The sequence below is a fragment of the Pieris napi genome, chromosome 3 (assembly GCF_905475465.1).
Source record: "Pieris napi chromosome 3, ilPieNapi1.2, whole genome shotgun sequence".
NCBI classification, from domain to species: Eukaryota; Metazoa; Arthropoda; class Insecta; order Lepidoptera; family Pieridae; genus Pieris; species Pieris napi.
Window position 1 is genome coordinate 3,229,885 of NC_062236.1, and position 23,308 is coordinate 3,253,192.

The 23,308-nt window shown below is 34.1% G+C and overlaps 2 protein-coding genes across 12 annotated transcripts in view; both read right to left on the reverse strand.

Annotated features, from left to right (window-relative positions):
- Nucleotides 1–4: 4 nt before the first annotated feature.
- On the reverse strand, nt 5–16,332 carry LOC125063742 (cytosolic carboxypeptidase-like protein 5). 10 transcript variants are annotated; one of them, XM_047670331.1, is made up of 20 exons: nt 16,276–16,332; nt 15,778–15,896; nt 15,560–15,711; nt 15,363–15,488; nt 14,836–15,046; nt 14,565–14,686; nt 13,129–13,400; nt 12,794–12,890; nt 12,342–12,521; nt 10,021–10,268; nt 8,682–8,817; nt 7,960–8,043; nt 6,705–6,800; nt 5,868–5,984; nt 5,209–5,362; nt 4,417–4,555; nt 3,306–3,513; nt 2,795–2,848; nt 2,128–2,265; nt 5–1,691 (listed from the first exon to the last, which is right to left on the reverse strand). In XM_047670331.1, exons 2-20 carry the CDS (start codon nt 15,878–15,880, stop codon nt 1,017–1,019), a joined length of 3,312 nt encoding a protein of 1,103 aa, XP_047526287.1. In that variant the 5' UTR covers nt 15,881–15,896; nt 16,276–16,332; the 3' UTR covers nt 5–1,016. The 10 variants fall into 10 exon arrangements, 9 of the variants coding, with proteins under 9 accessions (XP_047526287.1, XP_047526291.1, XP_047526286.1 ...); XM_047670335.1 differs by having other exon boundaries at nt 15,560–15,669; nt 16,237–16,331; XM_047670330.1 differs by having other exon boundaries at nt 16,237–16,331.
- A 1,225-nt stretch (nt 16,333–17,557) lies between these two features.
- LOC125063744 overlaps nt 17,558–23,308 on the reverse strand; it is a 52,508-nt gene continuing 46,757 nt past the window's right edge. For both annotated transcript variants that reach the window (XM_047670339.1, XM_047670340.1), the window contains exons 4-7: nt 22,798–22,917; nt 21,121–21,283; nt 20,531–20,659; nt 17,558–20,114 (exon numbers count right to left, since the gene is read on the reverse strand). In XM_047670339.1, coding sequence (XP_047526295.1) covers nt 19,895–20,114; nt 20,531–20,659; nt 21,121–21,283; nt 22,798–22,917 — 632 coding nt within the window. In that variant the 3' untranslated portion in view covers nt 17,558–19,894. The remainder of the gene's footprint in view (nt 20,115–20,530; nt 20,660–21,120; nt 21,284–22,797; nt 22,918–23,308) is intronic.

The window sequence follows — 23,308 nt, forward strand, 5'->3', positions numbered from 1 at the left end:
AACGTTGCTGTTACTCATAATATATTATTATTTCAGACAATAAATTACTATTTTTAATCAACTTTAAAAATGAAAATCGAGCAATGATTTGTACAATATTTCATCTTTGTAAATAAAAATAAAATGTAATTTGTTTCATGAGATCAATATTCAGAGAAAATAAATCTAAATGTGTCAGGTTAGACAAAAATCGTGTTCTCACAATAATATATAGATATAATATAATCTTTTTCGTGGTAATTAAGTTAATACGGGATATCGATGACACGTATGTGACAACGATTATAAAAACAAACTGAAAAGCTACAATCAACGGTGGGATTTTAGAGTTTCATAATCGATATACATTTGTAAACAATTTTCTAGTATTTATGCAATGAAAAACCACGTGACACAATTTTTATAAGACGTCAAAAAAATACAATTTCCAATGAAAAGTAAGCACAGACTAACAGCTGTTATCATAAATTTATTAACAAAATTGATGTTTTTGTGCTTTACTATAATTCGAATCTAAAAAATACATATAGAACGTGATCAATTTAGAAAATTTTTTTGTGTGTTACATTTACAATTTAGACGTGACAAAACTTATACGTCAACTAAATTCTTTATAATTAATTCCGCTCTAGAGAAATTCTTAACAATACAATGTCGCTTTTCTAACTTTTATTTCTAGTTGCGGTTTCTAATTTTTACTTTGTTTTTCTATCAAATTTATTAAACGCCTAGTATGAAACGGTAATGATAGTCCCCTACGTCTGTTTATCGTCATACTTGTTAATATTAATCAGAATAAAGACAACGTTAGTTACAATACAAAAACTCCTCGACAGAGACCTAAGCGATACGAAAACCATAAACATTCCTAATTTCAATATTATTGCACATTTAGCGTTTTTTACAAATGTAAAATATAGGTAATATAAAATTATGTAAATAACTCAAAAATTCACTACATACGGTTAGAGCGGCGTCGGCGATGTGCGAAGGGCGGGCCTCGCACGCGGCTTGCGCTACAAAGCGGTCTTTAAGCGGATTTTCTTGAGGCGGGAAGGGGAGGGGGTAGGGAAGGACCTGCGCTTGGATCCCATGGACATGGAATCCGGGTGGGTCATCCCACTCGGGGACCCCAAGACGGTCCCGCCCGCTACGTCCTCCCAGGTCCCACTCATCAAATCCTCCGAAGACGAGGAGGCCATCGCCCGACAGTGGTTGGCGGATCTCGTGACGGCCCCGCGGAGGGACCTGGCGTAGTTCCGTTTGCTGAGCTTCGCAGAGACTATAGAGGCGCGATTGTTCTCGGCGTCGTCCGCAGATCTTCTGTTCGTCTTAACTTTGACCACTCCGCCCACTTGGGTCTTGCTGGTACTGGGCTTTCTGATCGCGAGTACGTTGCGTCGTTTAGTGGACAACGCTTTGGACTTCGGCTCGTTCTCCGTCAAGTACCGAGTCCGCGAGGGGGTCTTCACCGGTTCGTTCTTTTTGCCGTACTTCATGTTCATGTTGATCACGATTTCGTGGCCGGAGCGTTGGGCCAGAACCGAGGGGCTGCGTCGTCTCTCCGAATCGGTCTTGGCTCCCACGTAAGCGTTTTCTTTTCGTTCCTCGGTAACTTTGGCTTTAGACCGGGCGTAAAGTGGGACCCGCGTGGGTGACGCCGTCTTGGGTCGAAGTCGCGACATTGTCAGCTGAAAATGAAACAAATGTTACGATCGAGTGATATTAAAATTTGACAAATAATTATATTTTAGTAGAGAAGGGTGCGTGGTGTTAGTATATCGGACGGGACGGCACATCACTCACTTTAGCTTCTTACCATACTTTTAGTAAGAACCTGCAGTTTAATAGTAGATTTGGGGACCAATTAACACTGAAAATCAAAGATAGGTTTTAAAATATAATAATATGAAATAGAAAGCGTCGAGTTTAAAGATATTAAACATTTAAACAAAAGAGAACATTAATAGGAAAGAAATAAGGAAATAACTGTATAACATTAAAAAATAAATATATTTTACACGGTGGTTTAAACAAGAATTAACACTTATTATTTCGTGCTGTTACGCATTTGTTATGCATTTGAGTGCAATTATTTGCATTAGAATTTTGTGTGCGTATACGTACCTGCGGTCGCATAGTGCGCGTGTGCGATCGGAGCCATTCCCGTAGTGAGGTCAGAGTGCGATGTTCGGAGCAAGGTATACGCGAATTCGGATGTTGTCCTGTCAGATCTAGAATAGACGATCCCAACGATCGACCAACCTGTGGAACACCATGACTATAATTGTGGAAAATAACTAGAAATTTAAATATATTTTAACAGGTCATTTGATTTTAGAAAATTTTACATTGAGACTCGCTTGATGGTGTGGTTGCGGTAACATATACGATAATATCTCTTTCAGTATTAGATTTAGTTCTATCTCTGATCTGAACACTGAAATTAAGCTCCGTACTACTTCCCTCAAATAATTTATCCTTCTTAACCTGACCTTTCAAAGCTTTTTATTGTACATACATTCGAATAGAATATTGTGAAATAACCTAAAAAATTGAGCTGTCATAAACTGCCATCGCCTTGACAAAAGTGTCGTAAAGTTTATGCCTTTCACACTATACAATGAGTCGTATTATTCCTTAATAAAACTAGTACCATCTGAATAATTCAATAGAATAGTGACTTTACAGCGGCGTGCAAATGGAGACGATTTGAAGAGACATCCCAAGAAGAAGCATAATCATAAGCTTAAATTTCTACCGAATCTAAATACATATTGTTTGAAAGTGGTACCTTCATTGGGTCTATCTCTTCGAACGCATCCCAATTCTTAGCACGAAGCCTTATCTGAAATGTATTGCCATTTCTAAATATTTGGCACTAATTAGGGAATTAAACGTCTGCTTTTCTACTTATTTTCACATCTGCATATGCCGTTCATAGGATTATTTTATACACAAACCGTATATGCAGGTTTTCGGAACCAAACTGCAATCGATTATTTGATTGAAATTGTTTTTCCTTTTAAGCAATTTTTGTGATTTAAAAATAAAACTTCAAATTAAATATTAGTTACCGTTAACAAAGTTGACTAAGAAGATCTTCCCGATTCATAAAATGTCTTGTTTTAGTCAAAATAGACACCAAAAACGATAAAAGAAATTAATAAGGAATCCGAATCGAAGGACCAAAAAATTAAAACGCATTTAGTTCCGGCATATCTGCCACGTACCTAGATTCTTAGCATCGACTGAAGTTTGGTCCACATGTAGCAGGCAAAATATTGTACCTGGAAGGGGTTTACCTCTTCGAATATGTGCGGCGTGTACTTGGGGGGCATTCCGGCGTGGGGGGCGGTGGGGAGGGGGGTGTCTCTGACAGCGGGGGGCAAAACGTTGACCAGGCGGCCGGTGTTGTAGTTGCACTCGAGGGTGTAGGACCGGACGAGGCCTGTCGCTTTCAAGACGGCAACCCGACCAGAGCCTTCGCGGGACATACCGTCGCGGCGATCCCTGTTGAGAATTATTTTATTTACCAAGTCTAAGAAAGGCTGTACATTTAGTTGTTGGTTTCTTAGTTATGACCGAAATCGTCGGAGTTACGCCTCAAGAATGCAACCAGAAGCATTCTCATATTAAGGGTCTGTTTCACAATGTACGGATAAGTTCTACATAAGTTAAAAATTTGCTATTTATTACTTATTGGTAGGATAAACCCTATTGTTGCGTTTCACGACTGTCAGATAGCGCTATTTATCACATAAAGTACATCATAAGTTATGAGTCCGATGAATGTCAAATAGCACAATTTATCTTCCAAATAATTTATGTGATGCATAGCTATTTGGTACTTTATTCAAACATTGTGAAACAGACCCTAAGCATAACATATTATACAGTAAAAAATCAGTGGCGCTACAACCTCTTTTTTAGGGATAGGCCTCAGATTTCTGAATCTGTTTCATGATCATTTTTCAATCTAATAAGCAAATAGGTGATCAGCCTCCTGTGCCTGACACACACTGTTGACTTTTTGGGTCTAAGACATGAAGGTTTCCTCAAGATGTTTTCCTTCACCGTTCGAGCGAATGTAAAATGCGCACATAGAAAGAAAGTCCACAGCCGGGGATGGAACCTACAACCTCAGGGATAAGAGTCACACGCTAAAACCACTAAGCCAACACTGCTCTAAACATCTTAACTTTCATAATATCTTATTAACAGTATTGTCTATTTCGTATGTGCCTGACCGCAAATTTATTCGCCTATTTATTTTTAAGTACGTACAAAAATCGGGGATAGCGAGCAGAAGTACGCGTACTCGCCGCTCGAACTATAAAACGGTTTCACCATTGCACTACACTAACTAAATGATTATACATTAATAAATAATTATTAAAAATGAATTGAACTAACTTGAGATACATATTTCGTTCTGTGAAGTTGCAAGAGGAGAAGTGGAAATGTAGGTTATTCAGAGACATGATGCGAGGCAGCAGCATACACTCCACGGAACTGTCCACGTCCTCAAAGTGGTTCCCATACATGAAGATACCTGATGGCAAGAGATAGAATTAATCTCCTAACCTTACATCGGAATGGCACCTGGGCACAAAATTTTCGTTACAGATAGAGTGAAAGAGTGATACAAAATTACATTTGTGTACAATGTACATACACCTTAATATAAAGCAATATAATTACAGTAATAATGAAACAATGAGGCTGAGCTTTAAACAGGAAATTCTTCAGACATTAAAATTTGGAGATTACTGTAAAAAGTAATTGAAGTTTTGCTTTTATCAGTTATCTTTTACAGAATAAATATACGCGTCAAGTCAAACAAGGACAAAGATACGACTTGCCATTTAAAAAAAAAATTAATAGGAGGCAAACGTGAAGGAGGTAAGGGTGATGGTAAGGGATACCGCCGTCCATAGACACTCACATTGCCAGAAGCCTTGCAAGTGCGTAGCCGGCCGTTAAAGAATTTTTACGCTATTTTTTAGAAGGAAAAGTCGAAGTAGTTCGGAAATACTTCAGTTGGCAGCTTATTCCACTTACTCGACGGACGTCGAGGTGATAAATAAATTGCATACAATATCATCTAAGACTAGCCATCGACAAACAATTTTTAATTGGAACCAGTATGTTCTCTTATCGCAATTAAATATATTAATAACAAACAAATTAAGTTTATTAGTATACCTTTTTTAGACGCATGCCCATGTAAGTCGATGTATAGGTATAGTCCGCTATCAGGCTCCTTATAAGACGGCTTGGTAACTGCTGTTGGAGGCACTGGTTGAGTTTTCTTCTTAATCGATTTCAACGGAGACTTGGGCTTCTCCTTTGGTGGCTCCTGTGAAATATATAGTGTTGTATAATTGGGCTTTTATGTTAAGCAGAAGTTGAATAATGCGAGGGGGGAGGGGGGCATTCACTCGGTGCTTCAAATAAAACCAAGAAACCAAATTCGATTCATTATTTAAGCAGAAATTCTGGGTTATCTGGTGTCAGCCAAAAGTAGAATTTAATCAATTAACCACAATTACAATTAATGAAATTTTGATTTCGCTGATCGTATTGGGATAGAACAATTTTAATATTTTATATATTAGGTCCTTACAGTCCTTGGCGTTTTGTCGTACTGGCCACTTTGACCTCAAATATCTCCTCTTTGTTAAGGAATTCCAAATTCAAATTATTACAGCTATTTACTCGTGCATTTGTTTTTCGAAAACTATGATACATTTATTTTCCCGTTGTAAATTTTTTGGTATAACATGTATTTATCCTAATTTCGTGATCTAAATCATTATCTTTTCAACGAACAATTACGCATGCTGACAACATGATATACTTACCGAAATAATGACGTCATCGGTGTTAGGCAAAGGCTTTAGAGACGCGCACACATCGCCACTGTCGCCCACGCACACACTCACACCCAAACTAGTGCACGATAAGGGTTCTGATAGTTTCTGTAAAGATCACCAATAGGATTAAAATGTTATGCAATACTAAATTGTTAATATATATTAGAAATAAGGTCGGACCACGAACACTTCCTTGTGGGCCGCCATAAGTGACTCTACGATTTGTCCAAAAAGTGTTCCAATCTTTACTCTCTATTTTTTATCATATGAGAAATCGGAAGATATTTTAAGGTACCGCCTTGATTTCAATCGCATCTAGCTTTTGTAAAATAATGGCTACTATAAAAAAAAACGTGTGGCACTCGGCGACTGCCGCGGTTAAGCTATTGCATAGCATTTTTTATCAACTTATACAGTTATAATAATTTATTTATGCAGTATTTGTTTTTCTTTAATATTATTTCAATCTACCACTCTACCAGACTCAGACTAAAACGCCTATATAGTCTGTCACACTATAACGCGTACCGTCTGCACCGGCCGCGCTCACGCTACGTCACCGATCTCATAAGAGAGATGGGAATGCGCAGTAGGCGTTCTGTCCTATTCTAACGCGTATTTGCCGCACCTATATTACGTCATCGTGTGTTTAAGTTTTTTTCGTTACGGAATTTCTTCATTCTGTCGCCGCGCTCAAAGCCCGCGATAAAATCTATGCAATAGCTTAATATTATTTTACGTTCATAAGCATAACATTTTAGTGCAAATAGAAAAATAAATACTATAATCAAATTAAATAAAACATTAAACTTAAAATACACTCACAATCTCCTCATTATACTCCGAGAAGACATATCTTTTGAAGCAATTGGTACAGAAGTACACCGTAGCGTCGTCACCTGGATTCTCTGTATCCTGCAACTAAAACGATTAAAATTTTATTATAATATTGATTTCTACCATTTTTACAAGGCTGTAAATGTCGTGTACATCAAGTATGGGAATTTATAACACTGATCAAATATTCCAAAATATTTAGATTTTTATTAATAGAGTCATACGAGTGTGTGGATTGATATTGTATTAGCACCAGGGAACGTACGAATTTAGCAAAATATTAGGTATATTCTGCTCTCGCTCTCTGTTAAACTAAAAATCAAAATAACTTCATTCATATAGGTAACCAAGTACACTTATGAACGTCAACAGAAAAGACGTTAAATTAATTCTAAAGTTACATTTACTATCAGTTCGCAAGTTAAGTAGAGCGGGCAAGAAGAACTGTCAAGAAACTCTCCGCCACTCTTTTTAATCACCAAGTTTTGAGTCATACAAATTATTTGAACAGGAGAAAATCAATCCCAAGGATTAGGATCATTTCGATAATCGTCAAATTTATAAAAAGCTTTATAGGTTAATTTACGATTAACGAGAGTTTTGAATTTATTCAGTGATCTCTCTGTTCTTTTCCCAATTAATTAATTATGTAAAGGATATAGCATACAATATATACAATACAATAACAATATGCAAGAAATAGTATGAGAAATCAAGATTATCTTATATTAAAAACACAACTGAGCCAGACAGTCTATAAAGAACACTAAAATAAATATATATTTTTGAAGTTATACTTCTTTAGGCGCGTTATGAAAAATTTATGAGAGTGAAATTTTACGATGCGCGCGCACCGTGACACAAAATTAACAGAATGAAGTTGCCCACGGAAGATGCTACGGCATTGGACATAATTTTAAAACAACATTCGAATAATAATATAATTTATGTTACACTTAATGTAAGAGAATAATAATAAATATATTTTTTTTAATTTTTCAAATGTAAACTGAACATTATTGGCTCCTTTTCCAGTATTTGATTATATCATTGTAATTATTTATTAGCATGCAATCAAAAACTATTTTTAATAATGCCAAAGAAGTATATAATTTCTTACGCGCGTACATAAGTACACGCACCCTTTTTTTAAATTGATTTCATAAGTAATTGGTTATATCTAGGGTGAACTAAAATTACGAAAGTATAAGAATATGCATCATGAAATTCGCATTTTACGCACTTTTCTCTCTTGCGCGTCAACTTGCTGCCTCTGATGTTCGCGATATTCATCTATGGAGGTGTACTTTGGAGTATCGGCCAATATCTGTTTTGAAAATACCAATATAATGTAATAATGAGGAGTGTTAGCCGTGTGTTCGAACTCTCATTGTGAATCGAGGTGAAGGAAAATAAGAGAAACCAGCAAGTCTTACGATAAGATTTTAAAAGAGGGTATTTTGCTCTCATATCAGTCCCGTTTGTAAAAAACATATAGGATTTGACATATGAAAGTAATACTCAGCGACTCCACAAAATTATGTTACAGGCATTGAATACTATATACCTATCTATAGAATAAAAATCGATAAAACTGATACAGAATTATCAGGCAAAGACTCTCAAGGGTTATACCGATCCTCGATGATAATCACTAGGGTAGACACATTTCTACGTCTGTTAATCGTCAGCCACCTGTGTCTTTCAAACCAAAACTTTTTAGTTTTTAAAACAGGCGTTTCCTATAGATACTACTTTCATATTAGATTTTTGTGCATAACACCTAAACACAAAGTAACTAAGACGACATTGCAAATCAAGTAATAATGAAACAATCTTGCGGTATCAAGTCTAGATGGTAGAAATACAGATAAAAAAGCTGGAGATTCCTATAAGATTTGCTTGAATAAACCAATATTGAAATTTAAAAAGTTTTTTAGAATACAGTACGTAAAGTGTACGTACCATAGCGCTATACCCCGGCACCATATTAGCGATACCCGGCATTGTATCTTCCAAACGACTTACAGCGCGTTGGCATTCTTCGCACCAACCCATTTTGATCTTCGCAAGTCTGGCTTCTTTGGCCTCTGCGCTGTCGCTGTGGAGATTATATACTCATAAATAAATAACTCGAATGGCAGCGGGAACGTCCATAAGGTATATAACAAATCAAGAATTCTTAGTACCCAAATAAAATTTTTCTTTTTGTAGTAAAGATAACTTGCAAGTTTTGATTTTGATAATAGCTTAATACATATACTACGTTCAGAAGATTTTGGAAAACGAGTTTATTTCTTTCAAACTTTTGCGTTTATAATATTACACAAAACACACAATTACATGATCTCCGTGATGTCGTCCCAATAGGTACTGAAAATTAGCGGAAAATATATACTATTTTTTTAAAATATGTGTCATTTTTAATAAATTTAAGGCATAATCAACTATTACAATATTGCTTTACAATACATGATTTGTTATGCCAAAGATTTATCGTGAACTATTTGAGAAAAGCACTTATTGTATGGCGTTAGACTTATAATCATTTTCCAAATCCATTTAAAAATTCTTCAAGGGGCTTCTTTTAATGATTATTCGAGTGAAACATTGTAATTTATATTAATTTGATAATATTATTATTATTATTTTCTTCGTAGTCTCCTTTACTGAAAGTCGTGCCTGTTTTGAAAAGCCCTAAGCGATACGTCGCCTTGCTGCCTCCACACCACTGTATACTCAGCTTGTCTCATGGGGAGTTGAAACCCATAATTGTCTTGGTCAAACCCACGGTTAGGCGACCCTGACTTCTCCCTCCTGGCAATATGGCCAAAGGCACCCGTTTGTAAATGATAGTTGACAGTCTTGTGGTGATCTGATGGTTGAGAATTGACTTGGTTCTTTTTGCAGTCCATGATATTTGCAACATTCTCGTCCAAAATCACAGTATTTATATAATAATGCAATAATAATAAAAACCGTTTACGACGACATCGTTTAGAACAACATACAGGTTATATTGACCAAAATCAAAGGTCCCGGCTGAATTGTATTGTATTAGGTTCATCAAACGTCATCGGCTGTTACGACTATCGGTTTTTACGACCAAATATGAGTAGTCCCTTCGATGTCGTTATAACAGATTTTGACTGTACTTAGTTAAAAATCAGCTAATACCATCTATGTATTACCATATTTTTTCAAATAATGAATTATTACTTTTTTTTTATTTCTAAACAATGAGAAATCTGGGTTATTACAAGAGACTAAAATATAGAATATATTTTTTACAAATTCTGCTTACCCAGTGACAGATGAACTAGACTCCATTAGAAGGCTTATACTATTCTTCAAGGTTTCGCGAAGAGGTCTCAAAAGATTCCCTCCGTTTATTTTGAGTTCCTCACTCGTACTCAAGTGAACGGTTGATCCCAAGCACGATCTCAATACGTTGTCATTGAGGAGCGATGACGTCTCCTCTAAGTTGCCAGATTCGACAGTGGATTCGTCGTTCGTTTGAGATGGCATTTCTTGGAGTTTCATATCGTGGACCTGGTTAAAAATTTAATAATAAAATATAAGCAAAGGTCAACAGAACATAAATGTTTATCTTATGAAATAAACGCAGATATCAGCCAGTTGGGCCATAAAAGAACATGTTTAGTCAAGAACTTTAGTCTCACAAACAAAAATATTTTTGAAGTGAAAACTTCTTCAGCGGCGTTGTACACTTTTTTGGAATGTGTAAAAAATGTTAAACTTGCGTCAGGATAAATTCGTAAGACGGATGTTTTTTTAAAGGATTATGAACCTTCGTGCTATATAGTTACGGTTTTAATTCATTTGTCTCTTTCCTCAGATACATTGATGCATGTGGAATAATTGTACCTTACGTCAATACATCAAGATTTAATTTTGCGAAACGTCTAAAGCTTTATTATTAACGATTTGGTCAGACTGACGCGACTAAAAAACATGGATGGAGAGTAGACAGCTGACGCGGCGTATTTAATGTAATATAAATTGTCATGTTTGTGTACGATAGCGCAATAAATAAATATTGTATTCTACCACACAAATGATAGTACTTTTATACTGATAATTAAAGCAATTCGTGCAAAATTATTCCCTAACCATTCCAAAATATCAAAAATGCACAACGTTAACTTAATCATTCAATACACGTTGCACAGTTAATGAATCACAAGAATCGGACTGTTTTATTGTTTTCTATCTTTAGTCTTCTAGTCTCTGACTGTGTAATTAAAATATATGATCCAAAAACATTAAATACACAAAACTTATAATCGAGACATATCGAAAGAGAGATGAAATGACAATTAACGAACGCAGCAAAGAAGTTCTAGATTCCCACAACTGAGCGTTTCTAAAGGCAGTATTTGCCGCGCACCATCACTATGTGGAACCAGCTGAAGTATTTCCGAACCAATTAGGGTCCTTCAAAAAATGAGCGTACCAATTCTTAAAAGGCCAGCAAAGCACTCGCGAGCCTTCTGGCAATGTCAGTGTCCATGGGCGGTGGTATCACTCAACATCAGCTTCATGAGCTTCCTTCCGTTTTCCTCCTATTACATAAAAAAAAGCTGGTCGTTGGTCAACATACTTGTCACATAATGTGTATGGGCGATACAAAGAAAAAAAGCTGATTTATGATTTTTTTAAGTAAAACTTAATAATTAGCATAAAATATTTCTCGCAAACAAGCTAGGTTCAGTATTGTAATCTGTTATCTCATGTTCATAGCGTAACAAAATCGACCTGTTATATTTAATAATCATTACGTTATCGCCTTTATCATTCTAATTATATTTCCACATGAGAGGAGGCTATTAGGTGTATTTTTAGATAAACGACCTTCCTTACGGGTTTACATTTTTCGCGGTATAGTGAATAGATTAATAAAAGCCAAAACATCCTTCAAGTTAATAGATAACTCGAAACTTCGAGTGGTTTACTCAAATCGTCGAATTAAGGAAATAAATTATAATAAAACCTTTTATTTGGATAACAGATAAATTGAAACACTCTTTCTTATTCTAACGATAGTATATGTATGTAAATGTTAAAATGTAAATGTTAATATTACAATAAATTATGGGAAAATTTAATAAATTCATGCTTGAATCAGTTTAGAAGTTGTATTTACATACTCGCGTAAACTAACGATTTGGTAGATTAAGCTATAAGGTCTTTAAGGGACTATTAAAAATCTTGTGATTGGTAAAGATGGCATTACGATGGTTCAAATAGGTATTTATGTATATTTCACAAAATAAAGTGTATATTTTTACGGTACGGTATATTGGGGCCACGCCAAACTAAGAAATGCAAGTATTTACAAACAACTCTTTGTAAATAAGCTATTTTTAAGAAGACCATGTAACAGTTTTTTGCTCTTCTTACATTGCCTGCATACCAGTGATTTTGCAATAAACAAAATTTCATATTCGTGATAGCTACTAATATAATAAAAAATGTTTTAAACCTAGATTATTTTATGTTTCTCACTTTTTTATATGTGTAATCTTGGCTATATTTATAGTAATTGTATAACAATATATATTTATAGTTAGCTGTAATAAATAAAATACTTTAATTTCTTACCTGATCCGCTAAATGAGAAGCCTCTCCTGTAAGAGATTGGGCATCCTTTGAGTCTTCATTGGAGGCTCGTTTGATGGTCATAGACGATTTATTCCGCGAAAGGGATTTCGCTGACGATGTCTTTTCACGTTTGTAATCGCTGCCCTTTATTGGGTTTTTCTTCTTTTTTGTGTCTATGAACTGGAAAAGACAAAAAAAGATAGCAGTAAAGATTTTAGACTAAGTTTACAGATCTTGGACTATGTTTCACAGATACGTCTACCCCTTCGATCCAGTTGAACTCGCGAATTGTCAAAATTATTTGTAATTCCGTCACGTTAATCTTTTTTTACGAAAACACGTTATTCTACATAATATTGGAGATTAACCATGTAAACCTCCTAAATCGTTTTAATAGTTCAAAATTGAAGATAACATAATTTAAAAACAATATTTTTATCGAAATAACAAACCTCCGCGCTTTCACTAATATTCCCAATACTCCTTGAGGCGATACTTTTGAGGTCATCAAGAGCATCTTCTTCCTTTTCATAACCGTAATGATAATATCTGTGAAAATTAGTTATTATATTCTATATTCTTATATATTCAAATAAATAGTTTGAGATTAAGAAGGAATTGCGTAATAAAACTTATGTGGTTATTGCAAAACTAATAAACAAAATATTACTTATTAGGGAAAAACAAATAACATAAATCATTATATATAGTTAAAAATAGAAGTTTTATTTTATTTAAATAAAACTTTTTTTTTTTTATAGGAGACATTAATAAATAATGTACATACCTTATTAACGATCGCGACGCATACACAGTGGGATGATGTACCAATGACGGATTTAAATACACTCTATTTAAATTGACTCCCCTTGTATCAGTTCTATAATGACCTCTGGCAACACCGTCGGGATTCAAAAATGGAATCATTTTAAAAACATATAGCTTTCTCAATTGTATGGCTATGGGATCATTTCGGGTTAGTAAAAGGTTCAGAAATCCGTTGAAAACGAAACTAGAAGGCGTCTCACCGGGATGCACACGGGCGGACATGAATATTACCTAGAAATAATGTGCACGCTTTATCTTAATATATATATTTCTTGTGTGCGTGTGTATGTGACTGAACTCCTCCTAAACGACTGGACCGATTTTGATGAAATTTTTTGTGTGTGTTCAAGGGGATCTGGGAATGGTTTAGATTCACAAATCAGCCCGCCAGATGTTAAGGGTAGTCCACCCCTAATTTTTATTTTTTTATTTATAGATAAAATTTTATTTTTTATTTTTTTTATGTTACAGAATTAAAAAATACATACAACCCCTAATTTTCAACCCTCTACGATCAACCCCTATTTTTTTATTATAAATGATATACATGGCAAAACGACGTTTGCCGGATCGGCTAGTATAAAATAAATTCATTTAAAATATCATGACAGTATTTGGTTATAGTTAAATTTTCTCAATAAATTGATGGCCGTTGGAACAAATAGGATAAATTACATATTTCGAAATTTCAGTGCGTTTAACTCAACTTTAAATTTTAAACACTTAACTGTATTTAGAAAATTTTTCAAAATCAAAAATTTTATAACAATGAAATAAACGAGTCGCAATTAGTATCGTATACTAGACAGTTGATTTCACAATGCTGAATTTATTATAATTAACCTTATACATATATAAAATTCTCGTGTCACAATGTTAGTTACCGCACCTACTCCTCCGAAACGACTTGATCGATTTTTATCAAATTTTATATGCATATTCAGTAGGTCTGAGAATCGGCTACTTTCTATTTTTCATACCCCTAAGTGATAAAGGTTGTCCACCCCTAACATTTGATTTTTAATATTTTGGACGAAATTTTTTTTTGTTCCTAAATTTTCACCCCACTACGATTAACACCTATTTTAAAAAAAAAAAAAAAATTATTGAACTAAAAAATGTTTCCTAGAAATAATATAGGTACATGGCAAAACTACGTTTGCCGGGTCAGCTAGTTTTATTATATTATTTTAATGTAAATCTTAAAGACCGTGTAGACGGAGAGGCAAATTTAAAATGACAAAGTTTTAAGTCATAAAAAAAGACACAAGAAAAAAAGCCTTGTTATAATTGCTTACATATATTTATGTATATTGATTAATTTAGTCAATATTATTTTGTAGTCTCACAATTTGAAACATAGGTAAAATGCCTGATTAGATATAATATACTAACCTTTTTGTTCTGAAATTTGAATGGTCTCTCTTGATTATCAGGAAATAGATTTTTGAGTCTATGTTCTTTTTCTGTTGTGATACCATGATGTGAAGATATAGTTAACAAATCAACGCGTCTACCTATAAATAATTGGATTTTTAAATATTATATGAAGGAACAGAGACAAAATCTTATTAGTAAATATGTAGATCAGAATATTTATTCTTATTGAAATCTAAACATATAAGAATAAATCTAAAAATAGAAATAAAATATTGTCCTCAATTACCTTCAAGAGAATAAATAAGACATTCTCTATAGTAGTATATGTCATCTGGTGACTGTGCAAGGGGTAATGGCAACATTTTAAGATCGATTGAATTTAATGCTATCTGTAATTCCGCAAAAGAGAATGGATATGTAAAAGCAAAGAATGTTGTAGCTTTTGGATTCTCACTGGTTCTGTACTTGAAGCTTAGTGTGAAAGTATTATCATCCGTCTGAAACACATATATAATAACATGTAATATTACAGATATTTAAAAATATTGTCCTATTTAAATGTAGATTCAACTTAATTGTAAATATAAACACCATATTCGTGAAATGGGATGGTACTAAAGATAGTATATTCTTGTTTTAAGAAAATCAGATGAGAATAAAAAAAGTGGGTACTTACGTATTAACGCCAACGCGGCAAATATTCTGTTTGGTAATAAATAATCAATATCATAAAATTCGGGCGACGGATTTCTAAATCTTTACCAGAATTTTTGCCGCGGTGGCGTTTATACGTAAGTACCAAAAAATGCTTACAGAATGAACTGGACGATCTCTTATTCTCTCCCACTGTGGCTTTCCAGGCAGTGTTCTAGTCACAGGAGCCATTCCTTGATTGTACATCTTTCCTTGCTTGTTTAAATTTATAATGTTTAAACGCACCTACATAAAAATTGATTAAATTTTTCATACGAAAAGAAACTATTTACTTAAAATAAGCAGTAGTTTGTTACCTGAACATTTGGTTCTGCTGCCTGAATACCAAAGTAAAACCAGGTTCGGTTTCCATTCTCAAACTCTGTACCAGCACAATCAGGTCTTGTCCAAATGTTGAACTCATAATCTGGAGTTTCAGATGTGTTTGTTTTGAGATTTATTGTTGGAGCTGTTCAGATATTATAAAATTGATTAAATGTTTTTTTTAATCTTATTAAATATAATAAGTACTTACAAATAAGTTCCGTCGGAACCCGTTCAACATGCCCGAGATTTCCAGAATCAAAATTGTGAATAAAATAAAATCCACCGCTTTCTATTATCTTATTGCGATCCATAACTAATTATATTGCCCTACATTATATAAAAGACACTCATTAGACTAACTTTAAGGGTTTTTCTTTAAGTTTAACACAACAATTTGTGAACACACAAATTCATTTCAAAATACATTTTTACCAATTTCAAAATAATGACACCAATAATAAAAACTTCACTGTTTTTCTAAACAAAATTATGTAATTTTGTTGACATCGATTGACGGATAACAGCTGATTTGTTTTATTGGTAACTTTTTATATTTAGAATGATTTAAATATTATTATATAAAACTATATGTAATGAAAATGGATTTAATTGGCAAAAATTTACTTCAAATTTATCTTTTCTTGTTATAACAAAAACATGCATTCACATCTAATTAGAAGTTATTCTTTTTTCCATTTTCCATTACAAAATAAAATTCAAGATGGCTGCTCTTCCAACACAATCGACCACAGACTAGAGTATAATATCTAGATGAGCCAGACTATATATAATCATAACCATAGACTATTAAACAAGACCAAAAAGTAACTTCGCCATTTATAGAAGCCACAATTCTTAACTCTTTTATTTATAATTTTTTTATTTCACTTGCTTAAAATTAAAAATTGTTTATATTAGAGGGGGCAAACGGGCAGGAGGCTCACCTGATGTTAAGTGACGCCGCCGCCCATGTACACTGACTTTACCAGAAGGATCGCAAGTGCGTTTCCGGACTTTTAAAAATTGGTACACTCTTTTCTTAAACCCTAAGGAAAATTGGCGCGGAAAAAACTGCCTCAAAAACTCTCAGTTGTGTAACGACGGACGTCGATGTGATACGGGTGGTATTTCGTATTCTGCCATGACGTCCGAATGATGAAACTCCGCTGCTTAATCCAATTAAATTCTCTAAACACTCTCCATGGTAAAATCCGGTAGAAGATGCAGAGATACCCCACATCTCTACGCTACGCCAAGGGATCAAGCGGCTCGGAAAGGGATTGGTTATCGACGATTCGAACCGCTATTCGTTAAATACGGTAAAGTGGGTAGGAGCTGGTACTGAGGACACCCGCCCAGAGGTGAGAACCGTACTCCATCTGGGGCCGAATTTACGCTTTATACAGTTGCAAGCGATAGCCCGTAGTGAAGTACCGTTTCGTCTTGCTGAGCACACAAAGCTTCTAAGAGGATCGCAAACTAAACGTCGTTCGATATGTCAAACTAAAGTATTCCGATGCTGGCTATGGCTTTAAGGAGAGTGTCTGCGAAGGGAGGAGTAGAGACAAACTGTGTAATTTTAGCAGATAAAAGTTTAAATTTAACTCTTTGTCTGCGTTTCTATATATCCATCAAAAATCATGTACCTTCTATTTTTAGGTATTTTTATTTTTCCTCTTTAAATTTTGTTTATTATTGTAATTTTATGTTACTATCAATTTCAGCTAGTTCAATAAGTAAAAAATGATGATTGATTAAAATTAGGGACGCTTTAATATAAAGTGCTTTTACATGCGGAAGTCTGAACATGTATCATTCAAAATTTCAAATAGAATTCCTATATTAAACTTTACAAACTGTACAAATTAGAACTGGAAAATCGACTCCTTTGAAAATATTAGTTTTTTTTACAACATATATTCTGAATATTGTTTTGATGTTTTGAAGGTTTATCTTGTTCAACCTGTATCTTGTCCAATAAAAAAGCCTTTTAAAATCAAAATTGTATTTTTCATTTCATTCATATTAAATACACTTACTTACTTAACATTACTTAGGCATGGTACTTAACTACGAATTATAAAAATTACTCGTCCTATAATTTCAAAATCAATTGGCCAATAAATGCCGTCATCACATAAACATTAATGTACCTAATTAGTATTTAAATAGGACTTATTTTTAATGTGTTACCACATACACCTTAAGTGTATGTAATTATTTATTTAAGCCACATTTCTGTAATATGAGCAAAAAATATAGGTAAAAATAATTATTTACACATTAAAAATGTGTTAGGTTCTTTCAATTAAAAAAAATAACTAAACATACAAAATATCACAAAAGTTAATCGAAAATATTGTATCTTGTTCCATGTTGAGGCAATTAAATATTCATAATGTTTCATGGACAGAAATGTTGCTGATATAAATGTTTGCTTAATTTTTTTATGTGAGCAGAAAGATTGAACATGATTACATAATATGTAACTAACGCATTCTATTCTTTATGGACGTGATGAATTTATAATTTGGCAACACTTTTGGCTCCTACTCTCACAAAGTGAATTACCTAAACTCACATATATCTGATAATTTAATGTGATTGGTATCAAACAAAACATGTCTAATTAGCATAAAAATATTATAAAATAGATTATATTTTACAATTTCCAATATAGAGAATATAAAACACAACCTTACAAATAGAATACATCTGGGGATAACTTTGAAAATGGTACTGGAAAACAATTGAATGTCTAGAAATTAAAAACAATCTATTTCAATAAATTGGCTATTCTTACATATCGAGTTAACAATCTACGAGCAAGTTATTAAACTTGATATTCATGTTTTAAAATTATATAATGATTAAGTGTATTGATTAAAATTCAAGTTACTATAGAAGAAAGATGTTCTGTTTGTATGGACGTGATGTTTGTATGATATACTCTGCGAAGTACAATGTAAAAATTACAATATTATATAAAATGTATCATTATATTATGGCATATTTGTATTTCGTAATGACATTGGAAACGCGTCCAAAATTAACTCTTAGACTTTTGTCCTGTTTTTGTTATTGCTACAATATAAGAGGGCGTGGTACTTTAATGTGTATTATGGACTAGATTTAGGAGTGGTTACATATTTTAAACTAACCTAATCAGTTTATAACGAGTACCTATTTATAACTAATCAGAGTTTGAAGCCATTTAATTATTATCCTACAAAAATCAAGTCTGTACAACGTAGGAAAACCTAGATACATCAAAATTCATATCTTAATAATATATACACATGGTGACAATTGTTCATCCACTTCATGTCGATCTACACGTAAATGCATAAAAAAATTATAACCTGAAATTTAAATAGCATAAACACTTTCAAAAGAAAGAAAGAAAGACAGGCCTATTTCTGCAGACTTGACACGCATTATACGACGGTGTGGTACTTTAAGGCAATTTCATGGACTTGAGACAAAGTAACTTTTCAACAAGCGTGTCCCACTAACGCTAAACGGGCATTTTCATACCTCGTTTGTGCATTAGTAGACCATGCCTGTCGAAAATTGATTTGGTCTCAAGCCTAATGTCCGTTTCAAGTGGCTCTTTAGTAGAAGTCACGTGACAAGTGTTAGACGATCACGTTTGCTTAAATAGATTTTGTCTAAGGAAGGGATTTTGGACACACAGCAGGATTGATTTAAGATTGCAAATAATCCAAGTGAAGATTCTTTTCCTCTTATTCATAAAATCAAATCAGTCTTATTGCACTGTTTTAACAACAGTGGTCTTTCATTTGCTTCTATCTGTATAAACACAATTAGACTGAGTTTGTTTTTAAGAATAAGGTCTTCATTTCGTTATGTTACGATAAACACAATTCTATGTCACAATAAAAAATCAATCTCGGCGCGAAGCCTCTTACGGTATCGAAACCTAATAACAGATTTAAATGAAAATACTGCGAGTAGTAAGTGAGCGCTAGCGGAAGACCGATGTGATTGTTTGAGCAGTTATGTAAAGCTTATTCGTGAACATCGACTTGTAACATTATGATAATGTTTATCCCAACCAGTTATATCGAATAATGTCTGGAGATATAGCGAAAACCTCTCACTATTTAGCATACATTACTGACTATACTAATATGAATATTATTTTACACAAATGATCGTGTATCATCATAATATTACAAATAAATCTTTACCAAAATACAAATGATCGAATAAAATTAACACTGAAAGTCATTTACAATCCGCATGGTATTGGAATGCACTCGTTTGATGTCTGTTCACTGCTAACACTATATTATCGCGTGTTAACCTTTGCCTTCGTCAGGTATTGTGATACGAACTGTGGCCGGTTTCTGTTTATCACTATGGACACTGGGGTATTTATCGCTCGAGCGTATTTCGTCTGTGGTGGTGAGTTTGCATTCCACGACGCGGTAGTTGCAGATCGGGGTCCCGCAATCGAAATGCGATGGCACTGAATTGGGAATGTCGCATAACTTTGATTCTTCCTTGAATGGTGGACAACTGTAAACAAATAAGCGTATTAATTTATTTTTAAATAAACATATATCAGTAAAGAATTCAATTCAATAATAATAATTTATTTATTGCAAGAATATGGTACAAAAATGTACAATCGTAAGTTCGCATATTCTGCCAAACACAATGGCGCGCAAATTTGTCTTAAAGGAATTATACATTTTACATTATTTGTATCATACATATCATATCTTACTTTATTAAATTGAAATCAAATCTCACGCAAATAATCATTAATTTAAAGTACATTTTTTTTCCAAAAATAATACACCAAGTCGCTTTCTTTTTAAAGACTCTAGTCGGAAGATCTTTTAATTCTTTTGGTAACTACATACTAACGTTAATCTGAATGCGCGGTTGTATTAACCATTGAACTGTTAGTCCTAATTTTATTTAATTACCTTAATGGGGGAGGTGTCGGTGAGCGCGAAAGTGGAAAACTGGCAACTTCTCTCGAGATGGCCAACGATTTTATTGAACCGAAAGTTTGTTCGGGACTGAGCGGTGCTCCGAGAATGGATGCCATTCCTCTGTAAATAACATAAAAGTAATTAATTTATGCAATCAATACCCAGTAACTGAGTTAGACGATTTGGAATTTTGGATTTTTTTCGTATTGGTAGGTACAAAGTCACGCCTTAGGCGCAAACTAGCTGCTGTGGTGGCACGGAACCAGCGCTGAGGAACAGTCTGCTCCTCAGCATAATGCTGAGCCAGGGCAAATTCCAACCACAACACACACGCATTACACACTTACAACGTACCTTGTTCTTTATAAGAAAAAAAAATGTTATCTTTCATGTTTTTTATATTTTTTTGATTATTGTTATTTTGTGTGTTTCTCTGTGTGTGTTTTGTTAGTAATAAGTGTTATGTCTATGTCCTTAAAAAGAACATCAAAGAACATGAAAATTTGGCGTTATAGAACTTGAAAGACTAATTGGCATGAATGTTGTACTATCTAGGATAGGCTGATTAAATCTTAACTTACACAACAGAGTCGCTAGGTACTAGGAAGGGTAAAGGTGGGGGGCATGGGGCATCAGCTCTTGCTGGTGAAGCAGGCTCTACGGAACGGGGGCAGCGAGGTGTTGCACTCTCCTCCACCATACCAAGCCAGCCGCGAAGGAAACGCCAAAGACCGGTGGGGCTTCCTGTAACATACAGATATACTATGTAAAGGTCAGGTTCTATAAATATTCATTTGTTATATGAAAAACCAAGAGTTCAAAAGACCACTCTATATTGCCTTTATCGATTACCAAAAAGCGTTTGACTCTCTGTTCCATTCATCAATTTGGGATACGCTACTCTCTCAAGAAGTACCACTAGACTACATAAAAGTCATAAAAAATATCTATGATAACAGTACTAGCAGAGTCAAGCTAGAGACTACAGGACCACCCATACAAATAAGCAGAGGTGTACGGCAGGGAGACCCACTCTCGCCAACTATCTTCATAGCGGTGCTACAGGCCATCATTGGTAAACTAGCTTGGGAAAAAGTTGGCATAAATATAAAAGGACGTTACTTGAGTCATTTAAGATTTGCTGACGATATAGTCCTGCTCTCAGAAAATACAAACCAACTACAAGGAATGATTAACGCTCTACACGAAGAAAGTCGTAAAGTGGGCTTGGAAATCAACCTAACAAAAACTAACGTCATGACGAACCATACTGAAAGACCAATATACCTGGAAAACTCACCCCTAACATATGTAAACGCCTACATTTACCTGGGAAAGCAAATTTCATTTAGCCAAAAAAATAACGAACAAGAAGTAGAGAGAAGAATCAACATCACATGGAAAAAGTTCTGGAGCTTCAAAGAAATACTCAAAAGTAAAATGACTATACGAATGAAAACGAAAGTTATGAACACCTGCCTACTGCCCTCATTAACATACGCCTGCCAAACTTGGAAATTTACTAGAAAAGTAAAAAATAAAATTATATCCAGCCAAAGGAGTATGGAGAGGAGCATTCTGAAAATAAGGAAAATCCAAAAGATCCGCCACACTCATATAAGACAGAAAACTCAAGCCATTGACGCCCTCAACTACTCACAAAAGCTCAAATGGCGATGGGCGGGTCACGTAGCGAGGCTAAGCGATAATAGATGGACAAGAGAGACAACACAATGGACAGGCCCACTAGGACAAAGAAAGAGAGGAAGACCAAATGCACGCTGGGTAGACGACATCACAAAAGTGGCAGGCACTCATTGGTTACGAGCGGCAGAGAACAGAGAATACTGGTCTTCTCTGGAGGAGGCCTTTACCTTTCATGGAGAGGGTTCTTGCAAAAAAAAAACATTAAATTAAGTATGTTATGAAATTGTAATACTTATAGAAAGCAAGAAATAAAAGGCTTTTTATTTTTATTTTATTTATTTATTATATGAAAAAATGTGTTTGCTGAAAAACTTGAAAAAAAAAATCGAATACAATATACAAATGTAAAACGGATTTAGCGAAAAAAGCTTCTTCGACATAAACTAGACAAAGTTAAAAAAAATTGATTGAATTACCGTTATTTGAAATTCGATTATGTTTGCTGTTGATAACACTTGAAACCATAGAATTTACCATAGAGCGTAGTCGATTTTGTTTGATTTCGCAGTTTTTAATAATGATGTATGAAGATAAGATATTTGTTTACTTACGTGTATATTTCCTACTATTCTGTGGACTTAAGGGGTAGAAATCCCCGTGAATGGGGCAGTGGAAGGCCAACCGACGCTGACGTTTTTGTGCCGATCGCATTAACACACATAGCACAATACCTGGAACCAAAAAGGACCAATAAATTACAGATATTTACACAAATATTTGTTTCACATATAAAATATATTAAAAAAAAAAATACGCTGAAAAAAGTGGAGTCGGCGTAGTTTGTGTTGTATTTAATGAGGACAATTTTAACACCAATCAATCACTACTACCTTAGGCCACCGCTATTAGTATATTATTATTTTGCTAATTATGTTTTCTGTTTCGTATATTTTATAAATTAACTAGCTGAGCCGGCAAACGTTGTTTTGCCATGTATATTGTTTCTAAGAAACATTTTTTTAGTTAAATAAAAATAACTATCTACAATAATAAAAAATAGGGGTTAATCGTAGAGTGGTGAAAATTAGGGTTTGTATGCTGTATCATAAAAAAATAAAAACA

Excerpts from the sequence above, each read along its gene's own strand:
- LOC125063742 (XM_047670331.1), bottom strand. The coding sequence starts at position 15,880 with ATGGATCGCAATAAGATAATAGAAAGCGGTGGATTTTATTTTATTCAC. Across the intron at positions 15,489-15,559 it reads CAGCAGAACCAAATGTTCAG|GTGCGTTTAAACATTATAAA; the intron begins GTAACAAACTAC and ends ATTTTTATGTAG. Across the intron at positions 1,692-2,127 it reads CGCGCACTATGCGACCGCAG|CTGACAATGTCGCGACTTCG; the intron begins GTACGTATACGC and ends TTTCATTTTCAG.